Source organism: Telmatherina bonti, assembly GCF_933228915.1.
Source record: "Telmatherina bonti genome assembly, chromosome: 1".
In the NCBI taxonomy this organism is placed as follows: Eukaryota; Metazoa; Chordata; class Actinopteri; order Atheriniformes; family Telmatherinidae; genus Telmatherina; species Telmatherina bonti.
Window position 1 is genome coordinate 25550246 of NC_136619.1, and position 20538 is coordinate 25570783.

Below are 20538 nucleotides of genomic sequence, written 5' to 3' on the forward strand. Positions count from 1 at the left end.
AACCACATTGTGTTGGTAATGACGTCAATTTGTCATTGTTGTTTACTTAGTGCCTCATCATTGGAGGAGGTCCCTGCGGCCTGCGGACTGCCATCGAGCTTGCCTTGATGGGGGCCAAAGTGGTGGTGATTGAAAAGAGGGACTCTTTTTCCAGAAACAACGTGCTCCATCTTTGGCCCTATACCATCCATGATTTGCGAGGTCTCGGGGCCAAAAAGTTCCATGGAAAGTTTTGTGCTGGTGCCATAGATCATATCAGTGAGTATCACACTTTACAGCAACTCGTTATTGCGTTTCATTCACTGTTATCAGTGTTATCATACCAATAAGCTCTGTAAATGCCAACCTTGTCCTCCCACCTCAACATGTATAAGCAATGGGCCTACTTTGGGAATTTCTTTCTACAGTCTGTGGAGTTTCCTACAAGACAAGCCAAACAGCAAAAAAAAAAAAAAGCCAATTAGGACTCCTTATTCTTTTTATAATTTCCCAAAGTTCATGGTCACTAGTGAGGCTACTTGTATGTTTTTACATCTGCGTTATGGCTCAGCTCTAAACCACTATGCACCATGTGCATGTATATGAATGAGTGTGTGTTTCTGCCAGGCATTCAGCAGCTCCAGCTGATCCTCCTGAAGGTTGCCCTGATTGCTGCTGTGGAGTTTCACATCAATGTGGAGTTTGTCAAGCTGTTGGAACCTCCAGAAGATCAGGAAAATGAAGGTATTTTTTTTATACAATCTCTATAGAAACATGTCCAAACAAGAGGATAAGAATGCATTTATACCCCCCCATTGTGGGTTGGATTATTATCTTAGAAATATGCATGTGTAGGTGTGTGTGGTTTGAAATTTAAACAGATGGATATAAAGCTGTGACATTTAAAACGATGGGAACGAGAATTTTAAAGTATTTTTAGACTGATGTGTCGCTTCTTCGAAGACCTGCTTAACATCTGATTCTGCTGGTTTTGCTTTACTCTACGGCTGGTTGGGCTGCAGTGAACTTCTCATCCTGCAGTATTTAATTACCTTGACAGCCACCAACAAACAAGAAGCAAACACTGGCACTGATCTTGTTTTCATCAGATGTAGATTATACTTTGCTGCCGTGCAAGTGATCTTACTCAGATGTAGACCTACTGCATACAACACCAACTTATCATGATGCAAATCACTCAACATGAGTTTCTTTGGTTTTAAAACAAAATGACATTTACTGCCTCAGTTCATCTTAGCTTACTCAGCATTGCACTTGAGTGTTTGAGTGCCTCATGTCATCCCACACCATCTTGAAAATCAGAAGAGGAAATTACCAGCAGACATTTGTCTGTGTGTCGCTTCAGCTTCAATATCGATACACTGATAATAACAAGAGCCCTTTCTAAATTTAAACACAGATTTATACTTCCCGTGACAATTTTAGCCGTGCCCTTTACTTCGTGGAATGTTGTGGCCACATGCTGATATTAGGCCACAAACTCCAAAGCTGGTCTCAAACTCCTGCAGTGACACACTACCTGCTTAAAAAGGCTAATATTAGTTATGAAAAAAGAGGAAAAAAATACTTTTTATATAACAACCACATTACATTTTTTTTCCAGATTACAAAACTGCAGGAAACAGGAGCAGTGCTGCGCTATACCTGTTTATTCTCCTGATTTATCTCTGCAATGACTTGCAATGATTTAAAACAACACAAATACGGCAAAATACTCTAAAAAAAAAAAAAAAAGTCATCATGTGATTTTGTGTGTGTGTGTGTGTGTGTGTGTTTGTGTGTGTGTGTGTTTGTGTGTGTGTGTGTGTGTGTGTGGGGGGGGGGGGGGGGGGGGGGGGGGCAAGGGGGGTACGCTTTAAGGGTGTTCTTTCATTTATATCCAATACGTTTATTTTCCTCACTATTTTCTATTGCTCTGTCATACAGGGATTGGGTGGAGGGCTGCAACCCGACCTGCTGATCACCCTGTGGCTAACTTTGAGTTTGATGTCGTGGTGGGGGCCGATGGGCGAAGGAATACTCTGGAAGGTGAGAAGACAAAAAAAGGATTGAATAGGATGGAATGCCTCAAGGATGTTCTGTACTTTTAGATTTGACAATCATGTGAAGACAAAGGGTGAAAACTTGCTGCCACTCCCAGCCTGTTTGGTATCTGTAAATATATATATATATATATATATATATATATATATATATATATATATATATATATATTGAAAACTGAAAAGTTCCCCTGCAATATTTGGCTGACTGTATCTAACTATATTCATTTTTGTTTTGTTTTGATGTGTATCGTAACATAGAGCAGCTTCATAAAAAGGTTTGACACTATGTCAATGTAAAAAAAAACACCCAAAAAAAAAAAAAAAACAACAACTCAAAAACCCTGAAAACAACTACATTTAAATATATTTTTATGCTTTGCTTGTCTGGCATTAAAACTACAACTGAAACTCACCTTTTGTTAACTTGGACTCATGTGAGTTATTGATCTCTCCCAAAGGAGAAAAGCTGCACATAAATAGAGCAGCACTGGGGCCCATTTCAGCAGCTGATGCTTTCATGATGGCCCAGATCCCAATGTTTTCAGTCTTTCCCTTAGAAATGCTGTCATCGAAGCACCAATCCCAATCAAATGCTTATTCCTTAAAAGGGAATTTTCGGGCAGAACAAGACGTTTAGCTCATTCCCCAATTATGAAGAAGCCTGGGGGAACTGAACTTCTCTGTGCTTCCTAGCTTTGCTAAAGCAATTAACTGCAGCCTGAGATGTTGATTGTTGCTACTTTTAGGAACAAGCAATGACTTTAAACAGATCCAGAGATGTTTTGGCACAGTCCCAGGTTCAACGTCTTTACTTTTAATAGCCCATGTAGAACTTTTCTTTAGCGAGAATCACGTCATTTTCTTCTTTTAGCTTTAGAAACAGACAGATTTGTTTGAAAGTCACCAGCTTTTTTTGGATTAAATATGCACCTATAAATGAATAAATACTCCACTAGGGTGTTAAAAGTTACAAAGAAGTGTTAAACATTTTATCCATTTCACTGAACATCTAGTTAAAAAGTCTAAATGTTTTTTCTATGAATAAATTGGTCCAAAATGAATATCTGTCAGATGGTCGAAAAATTTTACAGGTATCCCTCCTTTTTTATTTTGGTACTGAAAGTTAATTAAACAAAACATATTTGATTTGTATGGCAGATTTGATCTCTTGATACTTTCAGCTTTTTACAGGTGGCTTTTTATCCCTTGATAAACTCATACTTGTGCTAAAATAACTGTCTTGTAATTATGGTTTAAAGCTAAAGTTCCTTTGGTTTGTTTATGAGACTGGTTTTGTGGGAAAGATCAGTATTTCCTTTTCACTTTTTGTGTCAATGCTTTTTATTTTGTCCCGGTAGGTTTCAAAAGGAAGGAGTTCAGAGGAAAACTGGCCATTGCCATCACGGCCAACTTCATCAACAGGAACACTACTGCAGAAGCCAAAGTAGAGGAGATCAGTGGAGTGGCCTTTATCTTCAACCAGAAGTTTTTTCTTGACTTGAAGGAGGAGACAGGTGGGAAACAAAGACCAGGAGACAACACTCAGACCTTAGTTTTTTGAAACCGCAATTTCTCTTTAATTTTTTAAAAGTCATTTGTTAATTTTATTTTCTACTCAAATAAAGGTTATTTCTTTGTATATTATGTATTTTCAGATGCAAGATAAATGTCAAAAGCTTTGGGGTGTCACATTTTTCAGAGGCTGGACTAGATTTAATGTTTTAACCAAAATTATTGAAAGATTTGAAAGTTTTAGAAAGTCCATTTATGTCATCAGATTTTTACTTGGTTCACTATGATCTGGTGAGTTAGGCGTATTCCACAGGGACTGTTGTTACAAGTGATTTTTGTTGCAGACATTTTAATCCACCAGTCAAAACTGATCAAAGACATCAAGGTCAAATTAGGTTTTACTTTCCTCCCACAAATGATCTGGTTGGCAGTCATGTTGTGATCATCTTTACTACTGGAGATTCTACATGACCTGATAGCTCAGAGCTTTATTACAGACTTGTTAAAAATCAGATTTATATTGCGCTTAATTGCGGAAGGCAGTCAGAGCTCTTATGTTTGACTATTTTTCATCCACTCCACATTCAGAGGCAAGCTACATGTCTAGCTACATCTGCACTGCATTGTGCAATGAGTTGTGTGATGGCCAATGTCGACCTCTCCAACAAACCCTGAAACATTCATACTCATTCATACATCACTGGAGGCACTGGAGGCGTTAGTGACAGGGAGGGAGAAGTGCCTTGCTGACAAATGATGTCTTGGGGAGGATTCAAACCTGGACAACCTGCTCTACCAACTGAGCCACTGCCGCCCCTATTGTTAGGTGTACTGATATAATGGCAGCTCATCACACTATTGTTGACAGAGAAAGGTTGAATTGTATGGCCTAACATGTATGTAAAAAGCTCAGTGTTCATGGGGAAAAAAAAGCCTGCATCCAAATACTCGGGTGCATATAAATATGTCAGAAATGTTAAAGTTGTTCTCTGAATAAAAATGGCTTATTAAGGTCTGTATTCCACATAAATACTTTCTAATAGCCATCTTTCTGTGTTTTATTGTTTTTAAATATATTAAACTGCCGTGCCACATGCTCTATAAAAAGGTGCTGTACCTTGTAAATAATTCTCCATAGCTGTAATAATTGGGATTTTGCCATTGGACATTGGACACTTACCATGATTTATGAGGAAAATAAATGTGTGGCAGGTAATTTTTTTATTTTTTAAAAATGGTAAAATTAAGAGAGTTGTACTGGTTTCAAGTCATATTCTTAATACCTAGCAATATAAAATAAGGAGCTGGGATACTCACTTCCAGCTCACTCCACTTTTCAACAATTACATTTATTACTCAGAAATTGTTTGTGGTTCTTTTCATGAACTGTAGCCATACTGAAGCTGTACCATTTCTTGCAGGCATCGATCTGGAGAACATTGTGTACTACAAGGACAACACACATTACTTTGTCATGACGGCAAAGAAACAAAGCCTGCTGGATAAAGGAGTTGTCATTAATGTAAGAAAAACATCAAATGGGACAAGCCACTAAATACTCATTAAACTGTGTGTTGCTTTTTTTCTGAAGTGGTTTAATGTTTAATTTAATCATTATAAGAATGAAAAGACAAACACTGTTAGTGTTGATTAAAGCTTTGTTATACAGATATTGTACTGTAGTTTACTGCTTTGGAAAAACTATCAATTGAAACTTCCATGTTTTAAAATGAGGACTAGCTTCAGTTTGAACTGTGTTTTTGCTGTGTGAGTTTTGACGTTATTTAACCCGATTTTCCACTATTTGTGTTATGTGGACAGGTTGTCAGGCGTCTACAGTTTCACATTTCATAATCATATCTGGAAAACTGTACTCATTAATTAGGTCAATAAAAAAAAATACATTTTAAGAATTACCTGGCAAAAGGCAAAGCCTCTAGGTGAAATGAGGTAATAAATAAAAGAAATATTGAAATATGTATGATTAGGAATGCACCGATACTGATATAAGCATCGGTATCGGCTCATAACGTGTGTGTACTTGTATTTAGTATTAATAAAAGTGTTCCGATACCACAACCGATACCCGATACCACACTAGTCAAGCTAGCGCAGGTGTGTTTGATGATATGCTACGGACGTGTTTTAAAATAAATAAATGTCTTAAATGTTAAAATGTGACATCTTTTTGTTACACTAAAAGCCAGATCTTTGTTTACAAATCACACATGTGTAGTTGTATTTAGGTAAAATGTGCCAAATCAAAATAAAACTTGTTGAAATTGTTAGATCTGTAATGTTATTTTATTTGAATTGGTGAGGTAACTTCTGAAAGGATGGGTAATTTATTACAACCTAATAAAATCATACACAGTTATAACAGCAAAAATAACCATCGTCACAATAATGTTCACAAAAAACAGATTTGGTATCGGCAAACATTGGTATCTGCAGATATTCAAATTTCAGATGTCTGTATCGGATAGAAACTCCCAAAAAGTGGATCGGTGCATCCCTATATGTAATAATATGTATAATATTTAACTTCAATGTGTTACAGTTCTACAAAACAGATAAAGAAAAATCATCTAATGAAGAAGCTTAAGCTTACGCTGTGATTCTTCTCCAATCTGTTTCTGTTCGAGCAGGATTACACTGACACTCAGATGCTGCTGAGCAGTGAAAACGTCAACCAGGAAGCTCTTCTGAGCTACGCCCGAGAGGCTGCAGACTATGGCACCAACTACCAGCTTCCCACGCTTGAATATGCCATGAACCACTGCGGGCAGCCAGATGTGGCAATGTTTGACTTCACAAGCATGCATGCCTCTGAAAACGCTGCTCTGGTCAGGGAGAGATTTGGACACCAGCTGCTGGTGGCGCTGGTTGGCGACAGTCTGCTGGAGGTAAGGAAAGACAGATCAAGTAGGGTAAATAAGTTCAGTTCAGGCACTGACTGCCTGGGAAAATTTGGATAATGAAATTCCTCTGGCCAGATGCTGCTTGTGAAGGTCAGAGAGACAGGAAAGTGGGGTCATTTACAATGTTGGCAGCTGTTGTTGATGTCTTGTTGTCCCTCTTCTGTGAATTGACCTGCTTCCTCTTTGGGCATGGACTCGTCATAATTTTGCCATGAGTCACAGATAGCCGGTGTTGGTGATTCTAAAGCACAGAGGGGTTAAATGTTAAATGTGGCTGTATGAACACATGCAAGCAGATTATAAAGGTTACAAAAACAAGCAGTAAAAGAAATATGTCCACAAGATTCAATGTCTGAAATCAGACCTTTGGTATGTGACATTGCAAAGCAAAACAGAACAATCACGGAGCAGCAAATATTAAATTCCAGGCAAGCCTGGAAACAAAATACGATGCCTGATCAGTTTTCTTGTACAACTGACAGTAATAACTTATAAAAAAAAAAAACCCTTTATTTTCCTTTTGTATTTGTGTTGTTTTACAAAATCAAACTCCAGCAGGAATTTAGTTTCTTTGTTAACCATAACACACACTTCTGAGCAGTCCATGGGTGTTTCCATGTAGTACCTGCCTAAATATAAGTGCATCACATTATGTTCATCTGTATTAAATCTCCTTTTGTTTTATTTGACCAGAATACTCATAATCATGAAACCATAGGACAGACTTCTCCTTCAACCTGCAAAAAGTTTCTGCAAATCTAATTTTTACTATTAAAGGGTCTTTTTCTATGTAACACTGAAAATGTCATTCATCCTGTGCAGCCTTTCTGGCCAATGGGAACAGGCTGTGCAAGAGGTTTCTTGGCTGCTTTCGATACAGCCTGGATGGTAAAGGGCTGGGCTGAGGGTCGGACAGTCCTGGAAGTGCTGGCAGAGAGGTACACACACATTATGCTTAAGAGCATTTTGATACCCTTTACTGATGTCAGCATCATCTGTTTATAATTGATGTTCATTATTTGAATTAAATTGAAAGAAATTACTGTGTGTTTTTCTTTAGGGAGAGTGTTTACAGACTACTCCCACAAACAACCCCAGAAAACATTGCTAAAAACTTTGAACAATACACTATAGACCCTGGCTCTCGATATCCTAATCTTAATTCCTCCTGTGTCCGGCCTCAACAGGTGAGTAAATTTTCTTATGAAAAAAACAACAGAGGGTCATGATTTTAATCATGGCCCTTTTTTCATGCTGTTCCAGGTGCGTCACCTGTACGTTACTGGAGAGCTTAGTTCTTGCTCTCTGGAGCGTGCTGCCACCATACGGCGACCTGTCAACCTCAGCAGACAAGGTAAGCGTTTAAAGAGTTGACAAAGTCAAAGCAAACATGCTTCAGACTCTAGTTCATTCCAGGTAGTCATCCCATGGACTCTGTTTCTTCCTTCTGTGACATAGTGGCCCAAATCTGTACTTTTATTTTTGTCTTGTTTAAATGAAGTTAAGCAACCAACATTAATTCCAGTTTAAAGATTAAAAAAACCGAACATTTATTTGTACAACTGAGGTCAAGTTGAAAATGAGGTGCATCACATCTTAAAGTCTGTTTCTGACTTTAAAGTTGAATTTTATTACCTCATAAAAGGCATTAGTTTTGTAAAGTAAAATTATTCAAAACTTGAGAGAAAAACCAAACATTTAACTTAATTTTTGATAAAATTTTAGTACAATATGCAGTTTGTCAGATTCAGTGCTTTAAGTGGGCCGGTATGCAGTGGTATGCAGCGGTATGCAGCGGTACGCAGTAACGGCACTTTTAAATTCTATCCCTTTACATACCGGGACTATTTTTTACAGTGTATAGTGCATACCGGGACTTTCTTCAGCAATCAGTATACCCTCCTACGACTTCACTACATATTACAACTTATATTTGTTGATTTTAATAAAAAACCTTTTTTAAAAAGTTGCATCAAAAGAAATGTACTGTTAAGACCGGTTTAGACGCACAACGCTTGCTGTAGCCCACAACGTCACGCCGCACTTCACGTTGTTCACTCGCTTCTGTGTTTACATTGAAGTGGATGTGATTTGAATGAGAGTAAAGGCGGAGAAAAAAAAAACTTTGCCGGATGTAATGTTACAAACTGGAGCAGAGTTGAGTGATGACAGTAGTACTACTTAACAGTCATTTATTACACCAGACAATGAAGGTCAGATGCTGCAAACTAAGCATATGGCTGGTCAGCATTTTGAGTTTTTGAAGATTATTTCTAGATTAAAGATAAGATAATATTGCTAAATTGCATGGACCAGGCCTAATGCTGGGGAAAACATAGTTCACAGAGGAAAAGTGTAAAAGTAATACACTGTTAAATTAGTCTGATAATAAGCTAAATAAGTCTAAATGTAGAACTTTTTATGTTTTTAACCCTTTCATGCATAGTGGCCCTGTAGTGGGCACCTATTTACAAGCTTTTTTCTTGCATGTTCATGTATGTGGAGGATATTTATGTTAATAAACCACTTCAGTGTTTTTTTTTTACAAAAATGTGAAAAATGTTGCATTGTTTTTATTATTTATTCATGCATGAAAGGGTTAATGAACTTTAAGTTTATGTATTTACTTTTCAGTGTTATTTTTAATGTCCATGCAATGAGGCTTGAAGTTCATAAAAGTGTCTCCATGTCACTTTGAATTAGAGCTTGCTGTGTTTCTTTTTTGCCATTTCTGTGCTAAAAAACTATTAATCTACAGATCAATTTATAGATCTACATATAAGTATCACCCATGTTTTTGTCTCATATTTGCATGGCAAACTGACAGCAAGTCATTGAGGGAGTGCCACCACTTATTTTGTTCCACTTTGTTCCACACACAAATTCTGCATGCTGTTAGTGTTAACATTAGTGATCCCACACGGGGAACTAGCAAGTCCAGACTGAGGCGTGTACGTTCCCCAGTACCCTCTCACCTTATTTAATAGCACACAGTTTGTTATGTGTTGTTATGACATCATCCTCTTCTTCTGAATTATTTGAGAAACTGCATGACTGGCTTTCTGTTCCTTCTTGTGACGTTAATGTGAGAAATCTGATTGCACAAAAGTTGAAAAAAAAAAAAAGTTCTGTTCTTTCATGTTTCTTTTGTAGAATATGTGATCAGACCATCAAGACTTCTTACATGGTGCCAGAAGCAGACAGAAGGCTACAGGAATGTGTCAGTCACCGACTTGGCATCGTCTTGGAGAAGCGGCATTACCCTCTGTGCTCTCATCCACAGGTTCAAACCACAGCTGATGTACGTAAGCTGTGGGTACTAACATTGTGTCCATGCAATGCCAATATTTAAAAAAACACATTAAAAAAAACTGGCAAAAGCAAAAACACCTAGCCTTTTAGTTTTCAGGAGCACAGCCCTTTCACAACACACTACAACAAAAACGACACATTAGACAATGAACAAAACAAAGAACACAACAGTTAAATAAAAGTTTTGAATGGAGTTCACCGATTCAGGAAATAAAACGAAACAGAATTCATCAGTTTTTACAAGGACATAAGTACATGTCAGAAAACACAACTAAAACAAACAAAAAAAACTATCACTTGCTTTTCTGAAATGACACTGTCAAATATCTTTTCCTGTTTCTGTGTTTTCATGAGAAAGGTTATGAATTCTGAAATTGCGTTTTATCAAATGTGTTTTTTCTCTATACTGATCTGTACCTGAATAGTAAATAAAATCTTTAGAACAAGTAAAAAATAAGACCTACCTTACTTTAGTTTCTGTTTTTAGCAGCAGCCTGGATTCCGTCAGTGCGACTGCAGATTAGTACAGTTATACGCGTAACTATATCCCCTCACTCTTTAATTATTGCCTTCATACTTCGGCACATGCCAGGGCAATTTCATGTGGTCCTGTAAGTTTCCAAGAACCGCTGGCATTTTCCCCCCGGTTCCTTCGCATGCAGCCCTGTCAGTAGAGCCGTGAGGGGAGCAGGTTCACAGTGTTTCTCAGCACTTTCTGAATAATACCAATGTTTGTGTGTGCTCCTGTTGCTGCTGCTAGGATACTGCTCTCCTCTTTACATTATTTCTCATGGTGTCTGCACACTGTCAGTGTAAGCAGACACATCAGACCCATTTTTGCTGCCATTAGTTGTAATTTGCCACCATGTGGGGCTGGAATGTAAAAAACAAGTTTCTCTGCAGCACTGGAAGTTTGATGGGAAGATAAGTTTTCATTGTGCGTAAACTGACTGTTCATATCAGTGTGTAGTTAATCTTACACTTGCTCACTTCCAGTCACCTGATGCGTAGAAATGACAGTATGAAAGGCTCTGGCAGAAGGTAATTCCTTCAAAGACTCAATTTCTTACTGCCACATTCCTGCCCTACCCTTCATTCCAAATAGACATGTGGGTCATAGGTAAATGGGTTACAGGAGAGTTTTACGTCTGTTGCAGAGGGATCATGGGAAATGGGAATCTGATAACTGTAACAGCTCACAATAAATTGCAATAACAATGCTCTCATTCAGGCTAACACAGTAACCATACTGTATATCGCCATGTTGTAACCTAACTTGGGTCCTCTTTCATTTCCTGCCTCCATCAGAGATTTTGACTCACTGAATGAGGAGGACAACGCTGCGAACATGCAGCTGGCTTTTGACATCAGCGAGCGTGAATTTGGGATTAAACCGTTCACATCTGCGAAGGAGCTGAGTGACAACGAGGAGCTTGATAAAACAAGGATTATCACTTTTTTATCAAAGTTTTATGAGCTTTTCCGTGGAACGCCTCTACCTGCATCAGGTATACTTATTGCTCCGTTACTAAAGCTCGATAGTGTACTCTTTCTATTCACTTCTTTATTTATGGTCTTCTAATTTTCTTTAATTGATCCTGTAAATCGATTTTAGAGATAAGAAAGGAATAGCTGCATATACTGGAGCTTTGTGCTCCACTATTTGGCGATCCTTGAGCGCATACTGCTACAGCTGCTTAATGCAGAATGCCTGTAATATAAGATCTTGTAAGGAAAGTTTCATGAATAAAAGAGAACAAATGTCAATGTTATGAGACATTTGTGGTTGTACACAGTGGAAATGTTTAAACTCTGGATGGTATGTGTTTTACTGCAGAATCAAGAAGAGTGGATGAAAACAATAAAGATTATCCCTCCAAGGACGTCAGAAGTAATAATAATGTGCTCAACCTTACACTACCCAGGAAACGGGTGCCAAAGGTAAATCCACCTTCAACTGTTTAAATTTAATCCACTGAACACAAGGTAACCTTTCGGATGTCTGTATTCAGTGTATACCTGAAGTATTTAAACATTTGACCATATCTCAGTGTGAAAATGGTTTTATTTCAGTGATGAGTGAGTAATTGTGTTTTCAGGATGAGAAGAAGTCAGACGGTACAGACACATTTTACAAAAGGAGGCGAAAGTTCTGCTATTTGGAAGAGGTTTGTTAATATACAGTGTGTAAGTGCAACTCTTCAATAGTCTTTTAATATATTCTTAATTATTTTTCCTTTGTTTTGCCCATCTTCAGGCCACCAATCTGCCCAGTAGTGGCTCATCAGTGCGAGATGAACAGGATCCCAAAGAAAATAAAGTGCGCTCAATGGCAACCCAGCTGCAGGCCAAGTTTGAAAACAAAACAAACTACACCATTCGCAAAACACAGGTAAAAACATAATGAGTTTCATATTGGTCAGCAGATTTTATACTAGTGTTTTGTAATAATTTCATTTTAGCTTAGAATCCAATGGGAGATGCATTTATGCATCTTGCTGTACATTTGTCTTCTCAAACAATGTGTTTTATATCTTTCCTAAATTAAACCAGACATGCTTTTTTCCACAGTTAATAAGTATGTTTTACATTTCCCCTGTTGTCAGATGCAATATCAAAAAATGTTCTGAAGCTTTCAAAACTCTCTAATCCAGCTAAATGTCTTCATGTCTGTTATTTCCTGCTTTTATCCTTTCTGCTTTGTCTTTGTTCCTTTTTTTTTTTTTAACACTTTCCCCACTTCTTTGTGAAATCTCAGTCTGACTGTGAAAGGTCCTTGCTGCTCCCTCCTCTTGACCTGACTGACAGTCTTCCTGTTAAACCCAGCCCTCCAGTCCCACCTAAACCACCTCCTCTGGTGCAGGTAGCCTGCAGTAACATTAATCGAACAAAGGAGTCAGAAAAACATTTAAATTAGACAGCAGCAGTCTGAAGCATGTCGCATCAATAGAAAGTTATTTGTGTGCGTTTTTTCTGGCTTTCTGAAATATACTTTATTAATCAGTGTAGGTAAAATAAAAAGAAGGAGTTATTATGTGTATCATGCCTTTCAGTTTGAAGTCAGTATCAGAAAAGCAGCTGAACAGTTAGTTCACCTTCCTCCAAAGACTCTGTCCGGACCCCACCTCCAGCCTCAACCTCAGCATCCTTTTACCGTAGTGAAGCTCAGACATGTTGATCAAACATTTGTTGAGATGAAGCCCCAACCTCAGCCTGAGAGTCCAGAACCTCCTGCTTCTCCTTCCTCTCGTCAGTCAGCAATCCATTTCATGACAAGAATCCTCCATCGCCTCAGGGAGGTGGACGAACACGTGTCCGAGGTGAACAGCATCTCTTGCTTCTTCTCTGTTTTTTCACACCTTTAACTCTGCTGCAGGTCTGATTTCCCGGATGTTTCCCAAGAATCAGTGTTAATTTAACATTATGTCCTGTTGATACATTTTGGTTTATTTAATGTCTATTCAGATGAGGTCAGTCTCCAATTATTAATTCATGGCAAGAATAGACCTGCAAATCTGGCACTAATGGAGACAAACACACAGCAGAAGTATTGTACAATCTTAGTCCTGTTGGGACAAACTGGCTGGACTGCAGACACATATGACCTATTGTCTTATTATTAAATGCATTTAATCACCATAATCACCATTGTTTATAGGTGTGTGATCTGTTGGGCTGAAGGCAAAAAAAGAACTTATTGAAGAACATATTAAACTCATTACCTCTGTCAAGACTTCCATCAGAGTTACCCCCCTTTTAACCTAAAAACAATGTTTTGTTTTGTTTTGTTTTTTTTTAAATGAGAAAAGTCTCAAACAGGGCAAATGATAATACAGCTATTTTCACAATGAAAATGCATTTGAAATTTTTAAACAATGTTTGCATTTTGGAGCGATGTCAGTTGCTTGACCATATGATCGATGTGTCAATGTAGATAGAGTGTTACACCCTTAGTATAAACAGCTAATAGAATAACACAGGTACACTCTGTGTAAATAATACGAACAAACTCACAGCAAACATTTCGGTGTCCCTCGTGCAGATCTTCTGTATTCATCAGGGACTCTCAGAATTTAGGAGTGTAGTACAGGTTATGGGTTGCCTGCAGTCTTGTGCGATCGGCTTGGGCATCATGTTTGTGCTGGAGTGACCAACACAACCACAGTGGCTGATTTATGCCAAATGCTGGCTGAAGAATGGGATGCCATCCCACAGCAGTCTGTGACTAAACTGGTGGCCAGCATGAGAAAGGTGAATAACTGTTGGGACTGTACAGAGTTGTTCCACATGCACCTTAGGTCCCTGTTTTGAAAAGAATATATTGTTAAATTGCCAGTATTTCCTGTTTCTACAGATTTCAGTCATTCAGTCCAATAAATGACAAAAAACAACAGAAAATAGCAAATTAGCGGTTTGGCATTGGCAGACATGATTCGGCAAATTTGGGTACATATGCAAAACAGTAAAGTGCATATGTGAGTTTTCACTAAAACTCAAAGATTCTACGCTTGGTGCACCAAAATGGGAATAACTTCCTTTTTTTCTACATAAAAACACAAATGTTTTACATAACATCTCATCAAGACTGAAAATGATATAAAAAAGAAAAGAAACTGTCAGTCCTAACCATCTGTCAGACAGCTGCCACGCTGTGCCGCTGTGTCTGCAGTCCAGTCAAAAACAATTACAGCTATTGTCTTAGAAAGTCATGAATATCTTGGTTTACAGCCCAGTCTCTGGGAGGTCGTGGTTATTTTTGCATGGGTTGTGAATCCATTGTAGCATCCAGGGCACTGATGGTTAACACGTTATTACTGGCAGTGGGAAAAGATAATAAAACAGTTTCAACATGTGACTGCTGTGGTGTGAAAACTGTATATGTGTGCAAAGTTGAATTCAAAATTTATATGTAGTAATTTAGCATATGAAATTTGGAACATCTTATCTGAATTATTCAACATGTCAGCAGCACTGAAATGTTAACTCCTCTAAATGTTAAATAACAAGATTAAATTAAGGATTTAATTTAAATTACTGACTTCATTATTTTGTAGACCCGTATATTTTTCATGTTAATCTGACTTTAAACAATCCAAGATTTTTGGTTTTAATTTCTCATCCAGAGGTGTCTGTCTCAGATTTATGTTCCAGTGCAATATGAGTAACCACATCAAGTGGAGTGTGAAATTAACGTAATAAGGCAGCCGACGTTCCACACAGGGAAGCAATTGTTTTCCTCTCTAGACAATACACTTTCAGCTGTACTTCAGTGATAAAGTAGAACAGAAATGGCCTTTGATCATTTAACTATGCTGTGCTGGTGTGGTGATTAGGTTTCCTGATTATGTCTACAGACAGAAAGCTTCACATGTTTGTGAGTGAATGTGCTTCGGTGTTGTGAGGAAGAGAGACTGATGGCTTTTCTTTTGTCATCTTGCAGAGAAAAGCTCAGACACAACAGGTTAGAGAGTTTCATGCAAAAAGTATAAAGGAAAAAGCTGTTCACCTTAGGGAAATGTTCTCAGGAGACAGCGCTGATGTGTTCAAGGTGACTATCCCAACTTGGATCTGTGAGCTCACGTGTGTGTTGTGCACTCATTCCCCCTTATAGACTGTTTGCCTGTTGAAGCATGTTGTGTTTGCACAAAGTTGTTTTTTTTCTCTTGTTGATTAGTCTTATTTGGTTTACTTAATGGAAAATGTTTGTTCCTGCGAGATGTTCATATTCCAGAAGTATAGAGATAATGGGTGTTTTTCTTTTTTTGAGGTTTGTGTTCTTGTCATGATTAATTTTTTGATCATAACTCAAGCATTTCTACCAAAGCATCATACTTTGCATGGAAGCTTAGCTTTAGCTTCTGTTTTTGCCCCTTGTGCTTTTGATCACCAGCAGCCGTCACAGAAGAGAAGTGTGTGTTTTTGTGGTGGCACTTTGGGGTTTCTCTGCTCCACCCGAGCAGCCTCCTCTGGCTGCACAGCCAGATGTTAGAGCTTCTTGTAAAACAACTTCTACTGCTCCACTGTTATATTCTATCCAACAACCACAGCGCTGAACTAGAAGGCAACTGCACCTCTTTGCAAAAGCCCTCTCATCCCAAAAACTGTTGTTCTGAGCGACTGCTGGTGAGTTTAAGCCTCCCATGTGTTACTGATCCATCCACCCATTCTGTACATTGTGCAAGTCATTGAAACTTGTGACTTTACCTGCTTGACAAACATGTGACATGTTTTGGTCTCAAGATTGAACAATATTTTTTGTTGTGAAACTTCCAGGAGAGATTAAAACTCCCCAGCAGCCTATTTAGAACTGAAAAAGCCTTTAAGAGATGAAATGCCTTCAAGAGGTTTTATTTAAAAATGTATAAAATAAAACAACAAATAAATGAAACAATAATTAAATAAAACAATAAATAAATAAATAAACAAATAAAATAAATGTCCTGTCAATGATTTCACTCTTTTATTTCTGTTTCTTAGCGTGGGTCTGTACAAAGGGTGTTTCCTCAATCAAGTGACAAATGTCACTCATGTGAGAAGCGTGTTTACATGGTGGAGAGGGTCTGTGCCGAGGGCCTGTACTTCCACAGGGAGTGTTTTCGCTGTTCAGCCTGCAGCACTGCTCTTCGACAGGGATCGCAAGCCTTCCACTCCGAAGAAGGTGGAGTCATATATTATTTTTGTAGATTAGCGTTTGTTTAAATTTGCTGAAATATTCAATCCTGACATGTAATCTTACAGGGAAGCTGTACTGCAAACTTCACTTTGATCAACGAAACAACAAGTCGAACGTGCGGAGGAGTTTCTCTCTGCGCTCAGTAAGTGCTCCTCATGTCTAAACATCCAACTATGATATGATCTGTAGCATGTCTAAATTCCTAATTCACGTCATCCTCTCTTAGAACCATTACAGAGTTCAGGAGCAACATGCTGCTGATGAAGACAGCTCCCCTTCCAGCGATACAGCAGAGCTGCAGAGTCAACCTGCAGCAGGTACCTGCAGTTCGTTCTTAAGAAAACAGCTCAGCTGGCCCTTGAGTGTGACTCGTGCTGTGTGTAATGCCCCATGGTATCTGTCCTGCCGTGTGCGCAGTGCAGCGCAGGCCATCACGGGCCACCTGAGGGACAATGCCCTGGACTACACATTACTGTATGAGCTAATGAGTATGAGTTTACCACTGCTGTTTGTTTTACAAGAGGTACTGCTGCAGATGTACACCGAGGCTGTGCCGGATGAGCCAAGCTCATTACAGCCTGCGCTGCTCTGGTTGCAGGAGCACATCAGCCACAGGTTCATTTAGTTTCTCAGCAGATCTCAGCTGTTAATATTTAACTCCATGATGCCATTAAATCTTAGGATGAGGTGCACAGTGGCTGGATTGTTCTCATCTAATTATTATAAATGTGTGCAAGCACCTTTTGGATGTTTACGCAACTTTTTACAATGACACTATAAGTGGATTTGTTAGATGCCAAAGCAGAGACACTGACTGTTGCATTCACTGCTTTCTGCAGGTAACTCTATGCAATTATCTAGGATAGTTTTTTTCATGTAGCTGATGCTCCACTGAAATGTTTTTTAGTGGGTTTAATGAGGAAACTGCACAGTAACGTTACACTGAGCTGAACAAATAGGTTAAAATAAATGACAGTGAAAATGTAACAAAATAGAGCAACATCACTGCATTAAAGACTGATAAGCTGTCTGTCTGATGAGCTGTCTTATGATCATTGTTTCAGGATTCACACAATTTTCAAACTGTTTCACAAATTCAGTCTTTCAGTCAATAATTGTTATTGTTATGATTATTTTATTTTTTTTATGAGGATGCAACTGAATAATTTGATGCACTTTATCTTTAGAAGTGGCCTTGTTAGTGTAGCGGTCAAACGCAACAGCAGCCAAAAGTCAGGTCTCCTGTGAACAGTCATCATCGTGCGAGTTTGTGCATAAGTGCTTCTGCCATGTGTTTTTAGTTGCATGCTGGCTGATATTTTACAGGCATGTGAGCTTTTTTGTTTTGCTATATCTTTAATTAATATGGACTCTGTTTTCTTATGTGAACTGTTTTCATTTGTTTGAGTTTTTGCCAGCAGGAAAACCAGAGTCTCTGGTACTGTGGACTATCCAGTACACTGTAGAGTATTTTGCTTTATTTTGCTGCCATCTACTGTTGTCTTAGAAAATTACAAGAAGATGCACCCAGACTCATGTTTTCTATTGCAGACAACTCAATATAATGACCATATTTGCCATATCCTGCATGCTGTGATATCTTTGAATGTTTTTTTTTATTTTTTATTTCCAGAGCATGTTGTTGTTGTTGGAAGATCAACTACAAACCTCTTTGACTGGAAGCCATGTGGCTTCTTCCTGTTTAGATAGACAATCTAATGATGCTCATAAAGCACTTTGGAGTTAGCTTTACATTTTGTTTTTTGTTTTTTTTAAGTTTGCATTATTTAAAGTGTTTAGGAGACTCTTTGTCTTCATAAAATCTCAATGCTGAATGGCAGAATCAGCAAAATGAATTAAATTTGTTGATTATTGTGCAATGCAGGGGGAAAACTTCACTGTTTTAAAATGCCAAAGAACTTTTTTAGCACACCAACTGGGCATGTATGACATGTAATTTTACAGCTGCAGAACCTGTTTTGACAGTCATGCAAATGAATCAGAATGCCAATGTCATCATGAATGTCTTTTATTTTTTTCATTTATTCTTATAAATATTTTGAACGTTTGCATTCTGCTGCTTTAATTTATATCTTAAAGTTTTCTGTTTCAAGTCTTGTTTTCTCTTTTCTTTTCACGTAGCTGATGCCTTTTATGAAGTGTGTGAGACAGACGGATGGTTAGGACAAATGACTATTTGAAGGTGATCGCCTGCATGATCACATGGTTGTGTGCCATCAATAAATTACTGATACAAAGTGTCTGGTTATGTAAGCTCATGATTAACGTGTGCCTTCTTGGTTTGCCACTGATCCTTTATCTGTTTAAGGAGTGAATTTGCTGATGTTGCATGGTGTGACCACTCTGCACTTACAGGGTGTGAATTTATGTCGTCATGCATGAAGTGGTCCCTTAGATGCAAAAAGATTCAACAGTTTGTCTGCATCTCAGAAAGATGACCACACATATGAAAGTGATGCTCACATCATTGTATCTTTACAGGTGTTGGGATGGTGTGAAAATGTTTTTGTGGCTCCAAAGGAATAGACTTTCTCAAATGATGATACCCAAATCACTTTCTGATTTATCTGAAGACTACATTTAACAAGGTGAAACAAGTGAGAGTTGAATTAAAACGGTCTGTGCCTCGTCTGTCAAATGCAAGTAGCTCGAGTAGATCAGGCTCATCTGAAATATTTCTGCAGTGATATCACCAGCATTTCCTCACGGGTTGCAAAAAGGCAAGATAGTCCGTTCTTCCTATTTTTGTATTTAGTTAGTGTAAGAAGTTGCTTATTACTACAATGCATGCAAAATCTTGTTGGGGGAAAGGGGGTAAGGGTGCTGAATGAGGGTTGGTCCAGCAAACAACTATTGGAACTACAGAGACTCCAATACATCCAGCACTCTGCAGCAGGGACCTTGATGAGTCTGAAAATACTGATCCATCATTGGCTTCTCATCGCCTTCAAAATTGAATATAAGGTCTTCTTTATTCGCCTGTGCCTACATGGAAACGCCCCTCCACACCTCAAGAACAACTCATCTCACAAACCACAATACACTCCTTCTGCTCCTCTCGCTCAAACTGCCTCTTCTTTCCCAGGACAAAGCTGAGCACTGTGGGAAATGAGGCTTTCTGTATTGTTGTTCCTAGTTTGTGGAATACCCTTCATTTAACTCAACATGACTTCTCTCTTATAGATTGATTTTATGCTCCCTTTCCTTTTCGCATTTTATTTCTTTTTTTTGTGCTTTGTAGTCTTTAGCACTGTGAAATTTCTTAACGGAAGAAGGATTATGATAAAAATGTATTGTCATTATTATTATTATTATTATTACATGGTAGTCCTAAAATAAACCATGCTTTTTTTTATATTTTGCATTGTAAGGCGCAGAACAACAGTCAGGACAGGTCAGGCTCTGCTGCTCTTTCCTTTTGTTTGCACCAGCTGGAAACCAACTGAGTTACCAATCAGCTTTAACCTGATTGGCTTAATGCTTCTCTGACATGGCACGATGTGATTTTAGTCACAGAAGTTGTGATCTTTTATTTCCAGTGGTGATTACACCTAAAAGGAATGCAACTTATTAAATATTTTCTTCCAAACGCCTGACTTAGTTTTTATTTCCAGTAGGAAACCTATGAAAACAGGTTAGTAGAGTGTTTGTTGCCCTGTTGTAAAAGAATTAATGCCCCTGAGAGACATTTTTCCTTCTTTCAATCTCTTTTCACTGTTGTTGTTTTGAAGTTTATAGTTCTCAGAGAAACAAAGAGAACTGAAATGCTGGGAAAACGCATTTGACATTTCTGTTGCACCTCTCCAATCACTAGTAGGTAACCACAAAGTGGGCTTCGGGTTGCTTTAGCTGCAATAATGTGCAGCTCTCATAATCAGGACCATATAACCCTTTCCAGCCTCTAAGAAAATACATATCTATACCCTATCTTGGAAACTTACTGTCATTATTAATTTATTTTCATTTAGTCATTTATTTTTATTCTAGCTATGAAATGTTTCATATGAAATAACAAAGCTGTTCAGTATGGAAGGAAAGGACCAGTGGCCCTTTG

The 20538-nt window shown here is 38.2% G+C and overlaps 1 protein-coding gene across 4 annotated transcripts in view; it reads left to right on the forward strand.

Annotated features, from left to right (window-relative positions):
- mical2a (microtubule associated monooxygenase, calponin and LIM domain containing 2a) overlaps nt 1-20073 on the forward strand; it is a 35587-nt gene extending 15514 nt beyond the window's left edge. For 2 of the 4 annotated variants that reach the window (XM_079241731.1, XM_079241730.1), the window contains exons 3-22: nt 51-258; nt 607-723; nt 1927-2028; nt 3404-3559; nt 4979-5079; nt 6206-6463; nt 7301-7416; nt 7539-7665; nt 7742-7832; nt 9632-9779; nt 11099-11298; nt 11628-11731; nt 11890-11958; nt 12048-12182; nt 12549-12653; nt 12844-13110; nt 15231-15338; nt 16268-16448; nt 16529-16605; nt 16690-17652. In XM_079241731.1, coding sequence (XP_079097857.1) covers nt 51-258; nt 607-723; nt 1927-2028; nt 3404-3559; nt 4979-5079; nt 6206-6463; nt 7301-7416; nt 7539-7665; nt 7742-7832; nt 9632-9779; nt 11099-11298; nt 11628-11731; nt 11890-11958; nt 12048-12182; nt 12549-12653; nt 12844-13110; nt 15231-15338; nt 16268-16448; nt 16529-16605; nt 16690-17088 — 3069 coding nt within the window. In that variant the 3' untranslated portion in view covers nt 17089-17652. The other 2 variants (XM_079241732.1, XM_079241733.1) reach the window with 2 other exon arrangements.
- The last annotated feature ends 465 nt before the right edge of the window (nt 20074-20538 follow it).